The following is a 19,182-nucleotide window of genomic DNA, read 5'->3' on the forward strand; positions in this document are numbered from 1 at the left end:
TACACGACCCAGATAATCACGATGGTATGATCACTCACCTAGAGCCAGACATCCTGGAATGTGAAGTTAAGTGGGCCTTAGAAAGCATCACTACGAACAAAGCTAGTGGAGGTGATGGAATTCCAGTTGAGCTATTTCAAATCCTGAAAGATGATGCTGTGAAAGTGCTGCACTCAATAAGCCAGCAAATTGGGAAAACTCCAAAGTTCCAGTGACCATGGAACTGGAAAAGGTACTTTCATTCCAATCCCAAAGAAAGGAAATGCCAAAGAATGCTGAAACTACCGCACAATTGCGCTCATCTCACATGCTAGTAAAGTAATGCTCAAAATTCTCCAAGCCAGGCTTCAGCAAAACGTGAACCATGAACTTCCTGATGTTCAAGCTGGTTTTAGAAAAGACACAGGAACCAGAGATCAAATTGCCAACATCCGCTGGATCACTGAAAAAGTAAGAGAGTTCCAGAAAAACATCTATTTCTGCTTTACTGACTATGCCAAAGCCTTTGACTGTGTGGATCACAATAAACTGTGGAAAATTCTGAAAGAGATGGGAATACCAGACCACCTGACCTGCCTCTTGAGAAATCTGTATGCAGGTCAGGAAGCAACTGTTAGAACTGGACATGGAACAGCAGACTGGTTCCAAATAGGAAAAGGAGCACGTCAAAGCTGTATATTGTCACCCTGCTTATTTAACTTATATGCAAAGTACATCATGAGAAACGCTGGACTGGAAGAAATACAAGCTGGAATCAAGATTGCCAGGAAAAATATCAATAACCTCAGATATGCAGATGACACCACCCTTATGGCAGAAAGTGAAGAGGAACTAAAAAGCCTCTTGATGAAAGTGAAAGAGGAGAGTGAAAAAGTTGGCTTAAAGCTCAACATTCAGAAAACGAGGATCATGGCATCCAGTCCCATCACTTCATGGGAAATAGATGGGGAAACAGTAGAAATAGTGTCAGACTTTATTTTTTGGGTTCCAAAATCACTGCAGATGGTGATTGCAGCCATGAAATTAAAAGACGCTTACTCCTTGGAAGAAAAGTTATGACCAACCTAGATAGTATATTCAAAAGCAGAGACATTACTTTGCTCACTAAGGTCCATCTAGTCAAGGCTATGGTTTCTCCTGTGGTCATGTATGGATGTGAGAGTCGGACTGTGAAGAAGGCTGAGCGCCAAAGAATTGATGCTTTTGAACTGTGGTGTTGGAGAAGACTCTTGAGAGTCCCTTGGATTGCAAGGAGATCCAACCAGTCCATTCTAAAGTAGATCAGTCCTGGGTGTTCTTTGGAAGGCATGATGCTAAAGCTGAAACTCCAGTACTTTGGCCACCTCATGTGAAGAGTTGACTCATTGGAAAAGACTCTGATGCTGGGAGGGATTGGGGGCAGGAGGAGAAGGGGACGACAGAGGATGAGATGGCTGGATGGTGTCACGGACTCGGACGTTTAAGTCTGAGTGAACTCCGGGAGTTGGTGATGGACAGGGAGGCCTGGTGTGCTGCGATTCATGGGGTCGCAAAGAGTTGGACGCGACTGAGCGACTGAACTGAACCATACTATCTTGATGACTGTAGCTTTGTAGTATAATCTGAAGTCAGAAAATTTGGCTCCTTCAGCTCCATTCTTCTTTCTGAAGACTGTACTGGCTATTCAGGGTCTTTTGTGTTTCGATATGAATTGTTAAATTTTTTGTTCTAGTTCTGTGAAAAATGCCATTGGTAATTTGATAGGTATCACATTCAATCTGTAGATTGCATTTGGTAGTATAATCATTTTCACAATATTGATTCTTCCTACCGAAGAACATGGAATATCTCTGTTTATGTCATCTGATTTCTTCATCCGTGTCTTAAAATTTTCTGTATACAGTTCTTTTGTCCCCTTAGGTAGGTTTATTCCTAGATATTTTATTCTTTTTGTTTCAATGGTGAAAGTGATTTATTCCTTAATTTCTGAGATTTTTCATTATTAGTATATAGGAATGCAAGTGATTTCTGTGTACTGATTTTGTATCCCACAATTTTGCTAAGTTCAGTGATTAGCTCTAGTAACTTTCTGACAGTATCTTTAGCGTTTTCTGTGTATAGATTCATATCGTCTGGAAACAGTAGGAGCTTTACTTCTTTTCCAATCTGGACTATTTTATTTCTTTTACTTCTGTGAATGCCATAGCTATGACTTCCAAAACTACGTTGAAAAACAGTGGTGAGAGTGGACACCCTTGTCTTGCTCCTGATCACAGAAGCAATGCTTTCAGTTTCTCACCATTGAGAATAATGTTTGCTGTGGGCTTATCATATAAGGCCTTTACTATGTTGAGGTATTCAGATGAAGAGTTCCAAAGAATAGCAAGGTGAGATAGATAAGAAAGGCTTCCTCAGCATTCAATGCAAAGAAATACAGGAAAACAACAGAATGGGAAAGACTAGAGATCTCTTCAAGAAAATTAGAGATACCAAGGGAACATTTCATGCAAAGATGGGCTCGATAAAGGACAGAAATGGTATGGATCTAAACAGAAACAGAAGATATTAAGAAGAGGTGGCAAGAATACATGGAAGAACTGTACAAAAAAGATCTTCACGACCCAGATAATCATGATGATGTGATCACTCATCTAGAGCCAGACATCTTGGAATGTGCAGTCAAGTGGGCCTTAGAAAGCATCACTACAAACAAAGCTAGTGGAGGTGATGGAATTCCAGTTGAGCTATTTCAAATCCTGGAAGATGATGCTGTGAAAGTGCTGCACTCAATAAGCCAGCAAATTTGGAACACTCAGCAGTGGCCACAGGACTGGAAAAGGTCAGTTTTCATTCCAATCCCAAAGAAAGGCAATGCCAAAGAATGCTCAAGCTACCATACAATTGCACTCATCTCACATGCTAGTAAAGTAATGCTCAAAATTCTCCAAGCCAGGCTTCAGTAATATGTGAACCGTGAACTTCCAGATGTTCAAGCTGGTTTTAGAAAAGGCAGAGGAACCAGAGATCAAATTGCCAACATCCGCTGGATCATCAAAAAAGCAAGAGAGTTCCAGAAAAACATCTATTTCTGCTTTATTGACTATGCCAAAGCCTTTGACTGTGTGGATCACAATAAACTGTGGAAAATTCTGAAAGAGATGGGAATACCAGACCACCTGACCTGCCTCTTGAGAAACCTATATGCAGGTCAGGAAGCAATAGTTAGAACTGGACATGGAACAACAGACTGGTTCCAAATAGGAAAAGGAGTACGTCAAGGCTGTATGTCACCCTGCTTATTCAACTTCTATGCAAAGTACATCATGAGAAACGCTGGGTTAGAAGAAGCACAAGCTGGAATCAAGAATGCCGGGAGAAATATCAGTAACCTCAGATATGCAGATGACACCACCCTTTTGATAGAAAGTGAAGAGGAACTAAAAAGCCTCTTGATGAAAGTGAAAAAAGAGAGTGAAAAAGTTGACTTAAAGCTCAACATTCAGAAAACTAAGAACACAGCATCTGGTCCCATCACTTCATGGGAAATAGATGGGGAAACAGTGGAAACAGTGTCAGACTGTATTCTGGGGGGCTCCAAAATCACTGCAGATGGTGATTTCAGCCATGAAATTAAAGGATGGTTACTCCTTGGAAGTAAAGTTATGACCAACCTAGATAGCATACTGAAAAGCAGAGATATTAGTTTGCCAAAAAAGGTCCGTCTAGTCAAAGCTATGGTTTCTCCAGTGGTCATGTATGGATGTGAGAGTTGGACTATAAAGAAAGCTGAGTGCCGAAGAATTGATGCTTTTGAAGTGTGGTGTTGGAGAAGACTCTTGAGAGTCCCTTGGACTGCAAGGAGATCCAACCAGCCTCCTTGCAATAGTTTGGCCACCTCATGACTCACTGGAAAAGACCCTGATGCTGGGCGGGCTTGGAGGCAGGAGGAGAAGGGAACGACAGAGGATGAGATGGCTGGATGGCACCACCGACTCGATGCACATTAGTTTGGGTGAACTCCGGGAGTTGGCGATGGACAGGGAGGCCTGGCGTGCTGTGATTCATGGGGTTTCAAGAAGTAGGACACGAATGAGCGACTGAACTAACTCAACTGATGCTGAGGGAGGTTCCTTCTATGCCCATTTTTTGAAGAGTTTTAATCATAAATGGGTGATGAATTCTGTCATAGGCTTTTTCTGCATCTATTGAGAGGATCATGTAGTGTTCTTTCAATTTGTTAATATGGTGTATCACACTGATTGATTTGCATATAATGAAGCATCCTTGCATCCCTGGAATAAACCCAACTTAATCATCATATATGAGCTTTTTAATGTGTTGTTGAATTCTGTTTGCTAGAGTTTTGTTGAGGATTCTTGCATCTATGTTCATTAGTGATAGTAGCTTGAACGACATAAATATATATGTTTGTATACAGAAAAGCTAAATGATAGAAAAATAAGAATTTTCACAAAATTCCTATACAAATCAATCCAACCTCAGTGAAAATCATAAAATTTTACTGTAAATAAATAAAGTTCACAGAAAGTAAAAACTTCTAAGAGTGGCAAAATAGTGACTATAAACACCTTTATATCACCAGATTGCTGTAAAAATACTATTATTAAAGCAGTATTGACATTAAGAATAAACAAATGGACCAAAATTCAAAACCACATTGAGGGACCTCCCTGGTGGTATAGTGGGTAAGAATCCACCTGCCAATGCAGGGGACACACCCACATGCCATGAAGCAATGAAGCCAGTGCACCACAGTAGAGCCTGTGCCCTGCAACAACAGAAGACACTGCAAGGAGCAGTCTGCACACCACAGTGAAGAGTAGCCCCCACTTAGTGTAACTAAAGAAAGCATGCACCTAGTAATGAGGACCCAGTATAGCCAAAAATAATAAATAAAAAAAATTTTTTAAAGCTTATTGAATAATATATGATAAAAGTAGCCCATTGAGATGAGAATGGATCAAGTAACTAATGAATGCACCTAGCACAAATGACCATCATGAAGAAAGTATTTAATAAAATTTTAACATTATGTCACATTATATACCAAAACACATTCCAGACGGATTAAAAGTTTAAGAATAAAGATGCTAAGATGAAAATCTAAGTATTATATATACTTTCAGGATAAAACAAATCTTTTAACAAAAATAGGAAATGGGAAAAAGAAATCCAACATTTGACAAGTCAAATAAAAAATGTTACTTACCATATTAGATACTATAACCAAAATCTGTAATAGTTAAGGGATCATTTGGAAAAATACCTGCCACACAGATTACAGATATTTAATTACATATATTCAATTTAAAGACTTCTGATAAACCAAAGAAACAAATGGGCAAAGCATATGAACAAACAACTAAGATAAAAAGAAATTCAAACAGCCAGTAAACTTATAAAAAGGTGTTCAAACTCAGTGGTAATCACAGAAATACACTAAGATAACAGATTACGTAATACTGATCAAACTGGCAAAAAAAGTAGAATAAAAATCTATCAGGTGAAAGGTACATTCTTACATTCCTGGTAAAAAGTAAATTGTGAAAGTCTCTTTCACAAGTGTGCGTACACATGCACACATAAACACACACGTTTCTATATGTATTCATTAAAGAGCACCAATGAAGATACGGAAGGATTCAAGGTTACCTCAGCAAGATGAGGGATTTCCCTCATTTAAGGATTAGTTTTTTCTTTTAAATCTTTGACTCTTACCTTAAATGAAGAACTTTTCTAACTTGAAAAATATAAATAACACTTTAAAAAGCAGCACCACATATAACTGACTAAAACAAATGGAACAAAAGGAGGAGACAGAGAAAGAATACTAACCACATATAGTCAATCAGCACACACACACACATACACACACACGCACACGCATGCACACGTGCATGTGCACTGGAATATCACTTAACAATTAAAAAGAATTCCATTTGTAGCAAATGGACGGACCTAGAGATTAAGGTCCATCTTAGCAAAGTAAATCAGAAAGAGAAAGGCAAATACTATGTGATATCACTTATATGCAGAATTTAAAATATGACATAAATGAATATATCTATGAAACAGAAACAGATTCATAGAGAACAGACTTGCAGTTGCCAAGGGGGAGGGTGGTTGGGAAGGGAAGGATAGGGATCTTGGGATTAGCAGACGCAAACTATTGTATACAGGATGGATAAATAACGGTCTTACTGTAGAGCACAAGGAACTATCCTGTCTATCCTGTGATAAACCATAGTGGCAAAGAATATTAAAAAGAATATATGCACGTATATATGTATAACTGAGTCACTTTGCTGTACAGCACAAACTAAACACAACATTGTGCTGGAAGCCAGTGTGAGGAATCCCGCCCGTGACAAGGTCATGAGGAAGGAAGCTGACATACGTAAGGCGTACTCAGACTTCAGGGGCCCCTCTGGAAACTCCTAAGCATGTACCCCAACAAAAATCTGCCAGTTTTTGTGCTCTGCTTTTCCACTCTTCTGACATTCTCTGGAAAAAGTCAATTCAGGGCTTTAGTCTTCTGCATTTGAAAGAGTGTTTCAATCCAAAAACCCCTCTGATGGCTTTTTAGCCTGCCTGCAGGACTCATACAGCTGCGTGTGTAATTGTTTGAGGCCTCCTGACCGCAGGAGGCACGGGAAGCTTAAAACATCCTAGGAATGTAGGGGCTTCCGAGGAGTCAAAATCTTTAGAATAGGACTGATTAAAAGTTTCTTTTGTTGAGTCAATGCTTGCTGCCAAATTTTCATATTCTTTATTTTTAGATATAGTTGGTATATAGAAAAACAAGTAGTAGACCTTGTATTAGCAACATTAGATCTTTGAGTTAAGTATCTTCTTTGTTATAATCCACTGCACCTTTGTTCTTTAGAGATGTAACTTTATTGCTTTAAGGAGATGTAGATTAAAGAAAAACACTTCAGGGGAAACAAAATTAACATTCGTTAAGGAAGAAAGCCAAAAAGTGTTAACAAGCCTCTTGGCCAGAAGATAATGTAAATCACCTGAGACCTTTTGTAATCAAAATGATATACAGAAAGAATCTGGGTTGCCAACGCTACATAATTTTGTGTTACCCATTGATCTCCGTGTTTTATCAAAAGTATAAAAGGCCTTCTGAACAATAAAGGATTGGACCAGTTTCTCGGACTAGTCTCTCGGCGTGGTTTCTTGAGAATCTGGCTCCCCCTGTGTCTCTCTCTCTCATTTTCTCTCCCTTTCCCTCTCTCTGCTCTTTACTTTAATTTCAGGCTGAATTTCCATCTGGGGTGCGGAGGCTCACCAGGTCTACTTACTTGCCCTGGCTGTTAAGACCCGCGCGAAAGGGAGCTTAAGGCGAGGCACCCTTAGATATTCAAGCGAGCGCCGGTGGCCCAACGTAGATGGTGCAAATTCCTTGTCTGGAATTTTATTGGTCTTCCGCGTAACCCAAGCTATTCAGCCCTCTTCCTCCACTTAATCTTCCTACTACACTATAGTTTCTTAATCTAATCTTATATTAATAAATAAACAAGTCTTTCCACGCCAATGCCGTCCACCCTTCGAATTCCCTGGATCCACCAGGGCTGGACCCCAGCAACATTGTAAATCAACTATATTTCAATAAAAATTTTAAAACTTATTCACGTTAAACACACACACACACACACACACACATACACACACACCAACAATGGACTTGAGAGAGACTCAAAAACAACTTCATCTATTTCACAATTCTGTCTAGGCTGACCCTGACCTTGTCCCACCAAGACAACAAATGTGCTACCTAAAGTACTTTTACCTTTTAAAATATACCGAGGCAAATATTACCCATGGGGATGCTACCAACCTGATTTGTTGACAGCTTCATTTAGTTCTACAGTTAACTGCAGAGGGGCTTCTTTCTTCCTTGAAGAAACTGGACCTGACTTTGGATGTGACTTTGGGCTCTGAGTCTAAAAGAGATACAGCATTAGATCTACTCTATTTAATTACCAATTTTGATTAAACATATTTGTTTTAAAATTGAAAAAAAATTGTAAAACATGAAACGGGCTGGTAAAGTTGCATACATAAATAACACTGTAGAAACCAAATTCATATAACCTATCATAGAAACAATGAATAGCTTTTAAAAACCTAAAGATTAGACAAATAAATTGCCATATAGGCATTTAACATCACAAATACAAGAGAAATGAATAAAGTACAGCAACATGAATGATTATGTTAAACAAAACAAAACAAAAAGCAAGGTGCAGAAGACTGTGAGATCAGAGACATGAAGATCAGAAACTGAAGGTAAGCATAATACACTGAAAATAGAGACATTAAGTAGAAGTATTCAAAATCCATCTTCCTCCTTGCCCCCACTAGGCTGAGAACACTCACTGTTAAAATCAGACACCCGAGCAGGAGAGATTTCTTTGTCAGAAAAACTTATCAAGTCAAGAGAAGAAAGCCTGCAGATATTAACAAGAAGCTTTTCACAATGACGTGGACATACAGATCACACTACAGCAAAATCTAAAAATGTACAACTCTTAAGTATGCAGAGTTTCGAATTACCATTTTAGTTTTACACTCCTAAATGTGAGGAGACCAATAAGGACCACTGGAACATTTGACAAAGGTCCTAGTGTAAGCATTTGACTCAGACGGTAAAGAATCTGCCTGCAATGCAGGAGACCCGAGTTCAATCCCTGAATCAGGAAGATCCTCTAAAGAAGGGAATGGCTACCCACTCCAGTATTCATGGCTACCACTCTTGACCTTGTCCCACCAAGACAACATATGTGCTACCTTAAGCATTTTTACCTTTTAAAATATACCGAGGCAAATATTACCCATGGACAGAGAATTCCATGGACAGAGGGGTCTGGAGGGATACAGTCCATGGAGTTGCAAAGAGTAGGACCCAACTGAGTGACTAGCACACACAATGGATAATGTTAAATTAAAATTACCTCTCCAAAAAAAAATAAAATTCTCTCTCCAAACTGGGGCTTATCAGGTGGTACAGTGGTAAAGAACCCATCTGCCAATGCAGGAGATGCAGGTTTGATCCTTGGTCTGGAAAGATCCCCTGGAGAAGGAAATGGCAACCCACCCCAGTATTCTTGCCAGAACCCCATGGACAAAGGAGTGTAGTGGGCTACAGTCCATGGGGTTGCAAAGTGTCAGACATGGCTTAGTGACTGAACAACAACAAAGTTATCCTTTTGGGGAACCTCCAGGATTCCAATATGTCATGCCATCCCTGCACAAGTGTCAAAAGCTCTGCTTTCCCTCAGTGGACTCACTCTGTTTGGGCCAACCTAAAATCTTCAATTTTTGCCCCAAATCAGCAAATACTCTCAGGGAAGAAAATGACTAACAATCATCAACTCCTGTTCTAAGGATTTCACTTTCTTTTTTAGTTCATCTAGTCCTTGTTGCTTCCACAACTCCCATGTCTCTAAAAAACATCAGTTCTTTTGCATTTTATTCTTTTTTTAAACTAGCTGTTGCAGCAGAAGCATTGACCTACTGCAATCTGTTACATCCTACCTGAAAGTAGAACCTCTACCCTTGATATCAAAGCCCCACAAGAACATTTTGAGAAAAGAAAAATAAAATATTGTTCATGAACACAGATGCAATCATCTTAAAATATTAGCAAACCAAATCAGAACAAGTTAATACTTCATGACCAAGCCAAGATTATCCCAGGAAACTTAGTTGATTTAACTGTCAAAAATTAATATAATTTATCACATTAAAAAAAGTCTCTCAATTATGACAACAATGGATGTCTTCATTCCTTAGAACCAAAAGGCTATATGTGGTTAATTATTTGTTTATACAAGTTTCTAGTGAATGTTATTTCTAGCATTACAGGTCTTCCTCTCAGATACTGCAAATTCCATTTCAGACCACCCCAATAAAGAGAGTACTACAATAAAGCAAGGCACATGAATTTTTTGATTTCCCAGTATATATAAAAACTGTTTCCACTAAACTGTAGTACAGTTTGGAGAAGGAAATGGCAACCCACTCCAGTATTCTTGCCTGGAAAATTCCATGGAGGGAGGAGCCTGGTAGGCTACAGTCCATGGGGTCTCAAAGAGTTGGACACGACTGAGCAACTTCAATGTCAATGTAGTACAGTAAGAAGTGTGCAATAGCATTATGTCTAAAAAAATTTGCATACCTTAAAAAATATTTATTGCTAAAAAATGTTAACCATTGTCTGAGCCTTCTAGAAGTCATAATTTTTTTGCAACAGTAACTTCAAAGGTCTCTGATCATACATAGATCATGACAAATATAATAATAATAAAAATGTTTGAAATATAGTGAGAAATTACCAAAACATGACATAGAGACATGAAGCAAACAAATGCTGTCAGAAAAAACAGCAGAGAGACTTGCTTGACACAGGGTAACCAAAAACCTTCAATTTGTAAAAAATGGACTATCTGTGAAGGGCAACAGGCAAAGCACAATCTACAATGTATGTCTATATACAATTTTTCTCTTCAATTACTACTGTGCTTTTGAATAATTTGTCCTCAATCATTAGCTTCAAAATCTCTATTTCAAAGGTGGCTATTTTGTAGAGTTAGGCCAATGTATCCTGTTAAGATATATAATGAATGAAAGACTGATTTCCCTGTTTAGCAATAAACTGCCTTCAGTAAGAGTGAAAAATAATTGTGTTATAATTTGATGATTCTAATTCCCAGACCTCCAATTTCAACCACAGGAAATGTAGGACCAAAATTTTCATAAAATATCTCTAAATTTCATGTAAACTCAATGGAAATATAGGATTCCTTTTAAAGAATAAGACTTACAAACAACTAAAATGTATCTAATTTTGTGTATTGCGCTTTACTCATGAAGCTCTCCTTTTAGACCTACCTCTTTGCTTGATGACTGAACACAAATATCTTTTGGTTTAGGTGTTGAATAAAGCACTGATTTTGTGGCATTTTTACTAACATCACTGGCAAGACCTAAAAAGTCAAAAAAAATTTAAACGTATAAAAATTTTTGGTTAAAATTAAAAGAAGCCCTATATTATACATGAAGAATTCTTTTGATTCTTTTAAGCACAATTAGTTTAACTGAAGTACAGACATCAACTCAATATTCAAATGTACCTAGAAGGCATCAGGAACTGAAAAAGACAGACAAGATTTCTGAAGAGGTATGTGCCAATTCATCTTTCAAAACTTAAAAAGAAGAGATACCTTTCCACTATGTGTGCTTTTCTTTGGTTGGCTTTTTTTTGTTTTGCTTTGTTTGTTTGTTTTGGTTTGCTTTTATTCCAATCCCTTCTGATATTAATCAGCACTTAGAAAAGTTTCCTAAAACTTGCCATAATATATCTTTTCTTTAGGAAGGGGTGCAAATCACCAAATGTTATTACAAGCTCTTCAGAGATCTCAAGAATTCTGCACATTATTTCCATTAATAAGATACTTCCTCTAGTGTATAATAATTATTTCCAGAATTCCAGACTATAGGAATCTAGTGTGAACTAAAGGAAATAACAAATTATTCTCATTTTTGCCAGTACTATCTTCATTATGGAGAAGGAAATGGCAACCCACTCCAGTATTCCTACTGGGAAAACCCCATGGATGGAGGAGCCTGGCGGGCTATAGGCCATGAGGTCACAAACAGCTGGATATGACTGAACAACTAACACACATCTTCAGTATACCAGAAGGTACATGAAGGACTGCACATGTACTCAAAATTCCTGGGAGAATATATACTGAAATGCTGGAACATATTTGCTGAATTTGATGTCAATGGACAAATTTATATTTCAGCCATCCCAATCCACAAAATGAAACCTTACTTTTTTCTTCAAAACAGTCTAGTAAGACTTCCAGTATATTCTGGCCTTGCTCTGTATTAATGTCAGGTGCCCTAGTAAGAAACAAAGAACAGAAAATGTTAATGTATCATTTCTAAAAGGTATTTGCTAATTATTAACATCTATCTTGAAAATTCCGTATCTCCTTATTACAAAATGCTCATTTTTACTTAATGAGAAAAATATCACCATTAAAATCTGAGGATAAAACAAGTATTTGAGAGACCAAGAGTTCCCAAAAAGTATACGAAGCAGTATTTATTGTCTACATTAACAATTATATTCCCTGATTGAATAGCCATGTCTAAAGCTGTTTTAGACTACTGCTGTACCTAACAAAGAACGTAAAACTTTTTTGAACAAAAGCTATGGTTTTTCCTGTGGTCATGTATCGATGTGAGAGTTGAACTGTGAAGAAGGCTGAATGCTGAAGAATTGATGCTTTTGAACTGTGGTGTTGGAGAAGACTCTTGAGAGTCCCTTGGACTGCAAGGAGATCCAACCAGTCAATTCTAAAGGAGATCAGTCCTGGGATTTCTTTGGAAGGAATGATGCTAAAGCTGAAACTCCAGTACTTTGGCCACCTCATGTGAAGAGTTGACTCATTGGAAAAGAGTCTGATGCTGGGAGGGGTTGGGGGCAGGAGGAGAAGAGGACAAGCGAGGATGAGATGGCTGGATGGCATCACTGACTCGATGGACGTGAGTCTGAGTGAACTCCGGGAGTTGGTGACAGGACAGGGAGGCCTGGCATGCTGCGACTCATGGGGTCACAAAGAGTCGGACATGACTGAGCGACTGAACGAAGAACTAATCATTCCTGAAATGCTTCTTTAATAAAGACTCTATAGTCACAAGTGCTAACAGCTCCAAGTAACATAGTCTTCCCTACATTTCAAATGCACTTTTGATTCAATACCCTTAATCTGAAGGAACTAATAATTTTAGATTCACATGCAGTTATAAAAATAATATAAAAGAGATCTCCTGTTCACTTTATCCAGTTTCCTTCAATAGGAACAGTTCACCTAATACAATGTATTATCAAAACCATGATATGGATATTGACAAAATCATCAATTTTATTCAGATTTTTCTAGTTCTACATGTACTCATTTGCATGTTTATGTTTGTGTATGTACTAAGTTCTATGCAATTTATCATATTTGAAGATTCAGTTATGACCACAAGAGTCAAGGTACTGAACAGTTCTGTCACCACGAAGATCCTTCTATTGCCCATTAGGATCACACCCACCTTTTCTTTTTCTTAGCCCCACAGAATAAACTGCACCTTTCTGTTAGTACCATTCAAAGTCTAGAGTGCTTTATCCATAGCTGTCATTTAGTCAAAACTGAAACTGCCTCTTCCTGATCCATCACTCATCAGGCGAATTTCTTTTATGACTGCCATTTAGCCAATGCACTGTTTGCACTAATATTTCTCTGTTAATATAAAATAACTAAGATGATTATACTTAACCAATGAGCATATAAATCATTATTTTAGTCAGAGGTTAATAGTTTTTCCTTTCTGCATTTAAAAATTCCACTTTCTAAAGATGGGAATAAAAATCATCTTAAAAGCTTAAGTATACAGATCACCTGGAAGGTCGGCAAAATCTTCTTCTGTAGTCATTTTTGAGATGATCCTGAAAGAAAAGTAAATCATCAGTTTGGTAAAAAGTTAAGTTCTTCATTTATCCATTCAGCAAGTATCTGCTGACTGCCTACTATAATACTATAAAGAGTAATTCTTCTGGATCAAGTGAAAAACAACTTGGCTCACATCCTCTGTTTCCAAACCTTTTTTATATTATTTCCTTACCCTGGATTTTTTTGTCGTCTTCTTCCTCTTCCCACTCCTCCATCTCCCCCTACACCTCTTCCGTAATCAAAATCATACTATCTGGGCTTCCAGTAACTCAAGTTAGTCCATTAACAGTATCTATCTATCTTCTTTCCTTGTAGATCAATCCCTCTAAATAACAGTAAAGAATAGACTGCCATAAAATTACAATGAAAAAGAGAATGGAACAGAGGACCATCTGTGGACAAACACATACAACAAATTTCTGAAAGATGTAAACAAATGAAACATGATAATTGATGAAACAGAAAAAAAGCAGAAACAGCCTAACTTTTAAGCTCAGAAGATATTGTCCTGGATGAGGAGTAAATGACCAACATAATGAAAATGCAAGAAGATTCATACCTAGGAAACTAAGAGTGAAATATCAGAAAAACTGAAGATTAAAAAGTGCTAGAATGTCTCCAAATGAGAAATTAGGTAACCCCAACAAAGAAGAGGGGTTTCTCACACGGTGCTAGTGGTAAAGAACCAGCCTGCCAATACAGGAGACATAAGAAATGCAGGTTCAATCCCAAAGTTGGGAAGATCCCCTAGAGGAGGGCATGGCAACCCACTCCAATATTCTTGCCTGGAAAATTCCATGGATAGAGAAGCCTGGCGGGCTACAGTCCATAAGGTCACAAAGGGTCAGACGTGACTGAAATGACTTAGGAACAAAGAAGAAGCCCCTATCAATGGAAATGACAGGAAAAAATATAACACATGGACATGTTGAAACTGGAAGTGGAAAACACATTTGTGATAATCTGGGTCCTATCTTTTTAGTATAAAATCTATAAAGTTAACTTTTCAGGTTGAAAATTGGATAGTAATAGGATAAATAGTATGCTTTTAAAAATAAATAAATTATTATCAATATAAAATGTTCAGTAAGCTGTACTCTTCCTTGGCCCTATGGGATATAAATAATCCCACTTCATGTGAACACTCTCTTTACCCCACTCATGCTCTGACATTCTGACTCTCCTAATGCTCTTTATGCACAGCTCTAAGCCACTGTAGTTTCTACTCACAGGGACTGCTACCTTGCTTCACTTTTGAACTGAATTGTTCAGAAAGATGAAGACATCTCTTAGAGTTTAAGAAACCTCAGAGTAGAGACTTTGTCTTAAGCTAACTTATATTCTTCCCAGAACTTTGCCAGTGTTGTATACCACAAAAACATGTTTTGTTATTTTGACATGTCAAATAAATAAGACTAAAATTTATGAGATAAAAGTGTTTTTCTTTAAAGAAAATTAGTGTTTCACATACCCTATTAATTTCAGGAGGTACTGAAGGAGCAAAAGATTAAATCTATTTTACAGATAGCAAACTAAGGAACAAAGACATCTAAGGAGTCTGCATTTTATCACAAGATACAAAATTAATGCAAGCACTTAGGTCTCTCATCAGCACTCACCATTTGAAACACTTAAAAAAATCCTTGATAATTAATGTTAGTTAACTCCCTTCCGATGTCTAATTTAAGGTCATACTTCTAATTTAACACAATAAAATGAAAAAGTCATATTTTCACACTGAATGTTTCTGAACATTAAATAACACCTGTATACAGTATTATAAAGTAAAATAAAGTAAAAAGTTAAAAAAAAAAATAACACCTGTAAAGTACTCTGTTACTCTTTTAAATAGAAAAAATTTAAGGCTAAGACAATACATGCCTTCAGCAAATATGAATCAAGCACCTACTAGAGGCCAAATGCTATTTTGGCACAGTAGAAAACAAGACAGACAAGGTCTTTTAATTTTAAATTAAAAGTTAGAATACAAAAATTATTAATTTTCAAACACATTCAAAAACTTTCACATTCAACTCATCTTCATTCAATTTCAGATTCTTTTATTCACTATGAGATTTTGTTTCTCAAAGAAAATAATATACATCACAGCTGCTGCTGGCTGCTGCTAAGTCGCGTCAGTCGTGTCTGACTCTGTGCGAACCCATAGACAGCAGCCCAACAGGCTATCCCGTCCCTGGGATTCTCCAGGCAAGAACACTGGAGTGGGCTGCCATTTCCTTCTCCAATGCATGAAAGTGAAAAGTGAAAGTGAAGTCGCTCAGTCGTGTCTGACTCTTAGCAACCCCATGGACTGCAGCCTACCAGGCTCCTGCGCCCATGGGATTTTCCAGGCAAGAGTACTGGCGTGGGTTGCCATTGCCTTCTCTTATACGTCACAGCAGAGTTTCTCAAATCTAGCATTGATGACATTTTGGGGTGAATGACTCATGAGGACCTGTCCCGTGCATTGGTAGGATACTTGCAGCATCCCTGGCCTCCATCCATTGGATGCACTTATACCCCTCATCCACAACTTTTTAAGACAACCAGAAATTTTCCCAGGCAACACCAAACACCTCCTGCAGGGCAAAATTACACCCAGTCTGAAATCACTAAAGTACAGGAATGACTGAGGATAATCTCTCGACTCCTTTCTCCTTTTGTCTTTTAAATGAGTTATGATGCAAAGTCAGATATTAGAACTAAAAGGGTCAAAACAATTCTGACTTTGGGGGGACTTTCCCAGTAGTCCAGTGATTATGACTTCAGGCTTCCAATGCAGAGGTCGGGTAGTGGATTCGGTCCCTTGTCAGGAAACTAAGATCCCACATGCCACATGGCACAGCTAAGGTGTGGAGGTGGAGTGAACTGTGGCATTTGCTTCAAGCCAAATCTTCTCAACAAACTTTCATGATCAAGTGATTCCTGGACAAAAAACAAAAGTAGAATCGTCCCATTCCCCAGTGAATTTGAATAAAACTGGTAATAAAATCAGGTGCAAACACAAAAGATGACACTGGAGAAGAACCAAACTGGATCTATAAGGCGTCCTGCACATGAGGTGGCACACATATTCATACTGTGCCAAGAGCACCTGCATCTTATCTTATCACTCTGAAAAATCAATACTATATGAATAGCTGGATGTGTTTTACTAGGAAAATGATTTATGATTTTTGTCGTGTCAGTGTTTCTGCATTAGTGCTTTGGCTCAGTAATAAACACGAGACTTTTTGTTGAAAAATAAAAGTGAACTGCGATCAAAAGAATAAAACACAGAAAACCAGCAGCTGCTCTTCCAGTTTCAGTGTTGTCTCTCTCTCTCCTCCTTAATCTGAGAAGCCAAGTGCAGTCAATGGGGAGGACCATTACAAAGAGAAGGAAAGAGAACTTTGAAAGGAGACACAAGGGCAATGTTTACAGAAGACTGACAGAAAAAGCAGGCAGCAGGAAAAGCAGTCAATGTGAGAACTAAGACAAGCTTCAACCAGTCTAAGCTTTCCATATTCTGAAGGGCATCATCCTAAAACTAGGAGAAACTTATAAGGTGAGATCATAGGGAGAAAAGAAGTTGCTTATTAATAATATCATTGATATTATTATTATTGATCATAGATTTTAAACACATCCCAACATCAATATAAATAAAACACTGATCATGGTTTTTAAAGAGAATGAATGAGAAGATAAGCCACAGATGAGGAGAAAATATTTGCAAAAGGCACATCTGATAAGGGCTGCTATCCAAAATATACAAAGAACACTTAAAACGCAATAAAAAGAGGGGACTCCCCTGGAGGTCCAGTGGTTAAGGCTCCAGTTTCCAATGCAGAAGGTGCAGGTTCAATCCCTGGTCAGGGAACTAAGATCCCACATGCCTCCCAGCACCATCAACAAATAAAAATGAATAAAATAGTTTTTTATCTCAATTAAAAAACAAATGGTCCAAAGACCTTAAAAGATACCTGAGAAGATATACAGATGGCAAGTAAGCTTGTGAAAAGATGGTCTACATCATACGTCAATGGGAAATGCAAACTAAAGCCAGATACTACTATATATCTGACTGTGTGTCCAAAATCTGGAAAAATGACAATGCCAATTGTGGAACAATGCGAACTCTCATTTTGGAAGGCAAAACGGTACAGCCACTTTTTGGTGGTTTCTTACAAAAGTAAACATACTCTTACCAAATGACCCAGCAACAGTGCATTTTTCTTTAGTCAACAGTATGAAAGTGTTGGTATAGACAGTACTTTTTACCATGAGCACGTGTTATTTACATTATATATAATTGTCGGCTGAAAAAAATGCACAACTTAAAATTTATAATTTCTATTTGGTGACCTTACTTAGGACCATAGCTCAGGAGACAGACTCTCAGAACTACTCCGAAGAGGTAAGGGAGGACCTAGGATATACAGGAGTTTGGGCTGGGGGGAAAAAGAAATCAAGTATCAAAACTACTGCTAATCACGAAAAAAGACACCTCAAGCTAATAATTTTAGTACTTCTCTCTAAATGCGAAGATGCTAGAGTCCAGACTCACATAAGTCTCTTTAACTATCTAGGGCCAGTAGCCTGTTTCCTATATCCTTAAGTCCCGTCCCCTCAGGCACACTTAGACGCAGCAGCAGTTTCGGGTGGCCTGAAGGTGGGCTACATTCTGTTTACTTAAGTGGAGGGCAATAATTTTCGTCCACAATAAACTTCTTTATGCATGAAAGTGAAGTCGCTCAGTCGTGCCCGACTCTTTGCGACCCCATGGACAGTGAGTGGCCTGCACCAAGCTCCTCCGTCCATGGGATTTTCCAGGCAAGAGTACTGGAATGGGTTGCCATTTCCTTCTCCAGGAAATCTTCCCGACCCAGGGATCGAACCCAGGTCTTCCGCATTGTAGACAGACACTTTACCGTCTGAGCCACCAGGGAAGTCCTACTTTGTGCATACAAGCATATGTATACAACAATATAAATGGGAGTTCATCAATGCTGAAGATCTTAAACGGGGAGATAAAGGACAAACTAGGAGTTTAGGATAGGGGCTGCTAAGGGTTGTATAACGTATAATAACCATAACAGGCTATGGGTTCGCCAATAGTCGGATACGAGACTCAGCAGCTAAATTAACAAAACCGTAAATCTAAAGTACAGAAAAGGGAATACCAAGGAGTCCAGAAACTGTCCAATAAAAATGAGTTTCTGCCCCCTCAGTCATTCACCGCTTACACTTTTAACCAGGTGCTGCCTCTCAGAAACCTGTCAGAAACCTGCCTCTTTACACCAGCAATTCTGAAAGAAACTGTCAATTTCAAGGCTTCCCAACACTACCAAGGACAGAAAATTATTGGGAGGACTACGAACTGAAAGCTCAGTCGCTCAGTGGTATCCGATTCTTTGCGACCTCATGGACTGTAGTCCGCCAGTACCCTCTGTCCAGGGGATTCTCCAGGCAAGAACACTGTAGTGTGTTGCCATTTCTTCCTTCAGGGAATCTTCCCCACCCAAGGATCGAACCCTCCTCTCTTACATCTCCTTGCATTGGCAGGCAGATTCTTTACCACTGAGCCACCTGCTGAATTCCTAGAACTGAAGTTAGGCTCAAAAGTAGAAATCACAAGATTCTCAGAAGAGAAAGCTACCCGTCACAACTGGACTAC

General features: G+C 38.4%; 1 protein-coding gene across 1 annotated transcript in view; it reads right to left on the reverse strand.

Moving 5' to 3' along the window:
- The window catches only part of CENPC (centromere protein C), a 94,354-nt gene that overhangs the window by 74,987 nt on the left and 185 nt on the right, over positions 1 to 19,182 (reverse strand). The window contains exons 2-5 of the mRNA XM_052642210.1: positions 13,473 to 13,519; positions 11,852 to 11,922; positions 10,903 to 10,997; positions 7,847 to 7,952 (exon numbers count right to left, since the gene is read on the reverse strand). Coding sequence (XP_052498170.1) covers positions 7,847 to 7,952; positions 10,903 to 10,997; positions 11,852 to 11,922; positions 13,473 to 13,519 — 319 coding nt within the window. The remainder of the gene's footprint in view (positions 1 to 7,846; positions 7,953 to 10,902; positions 10,998 to 11,851; positions 11,923 to 13,472; positions 13,520 to 19,182) is intronic.

The sequence above is a fragment of the Budorcas taxicolor genome, chromosome 6 (assembly GCF_023091745.1).
Source record: "Budorcas taxicolor isolate Tak-1 chromosome 6, Takin1.1, whole genome shotgun sequence".
Taxonomy (NCBI): Eukaryota; Metazoa; Chordata; class Mammalia; order Artiodactyla; family Bovidae; genus Budorcas; species Budorcas taxicolor.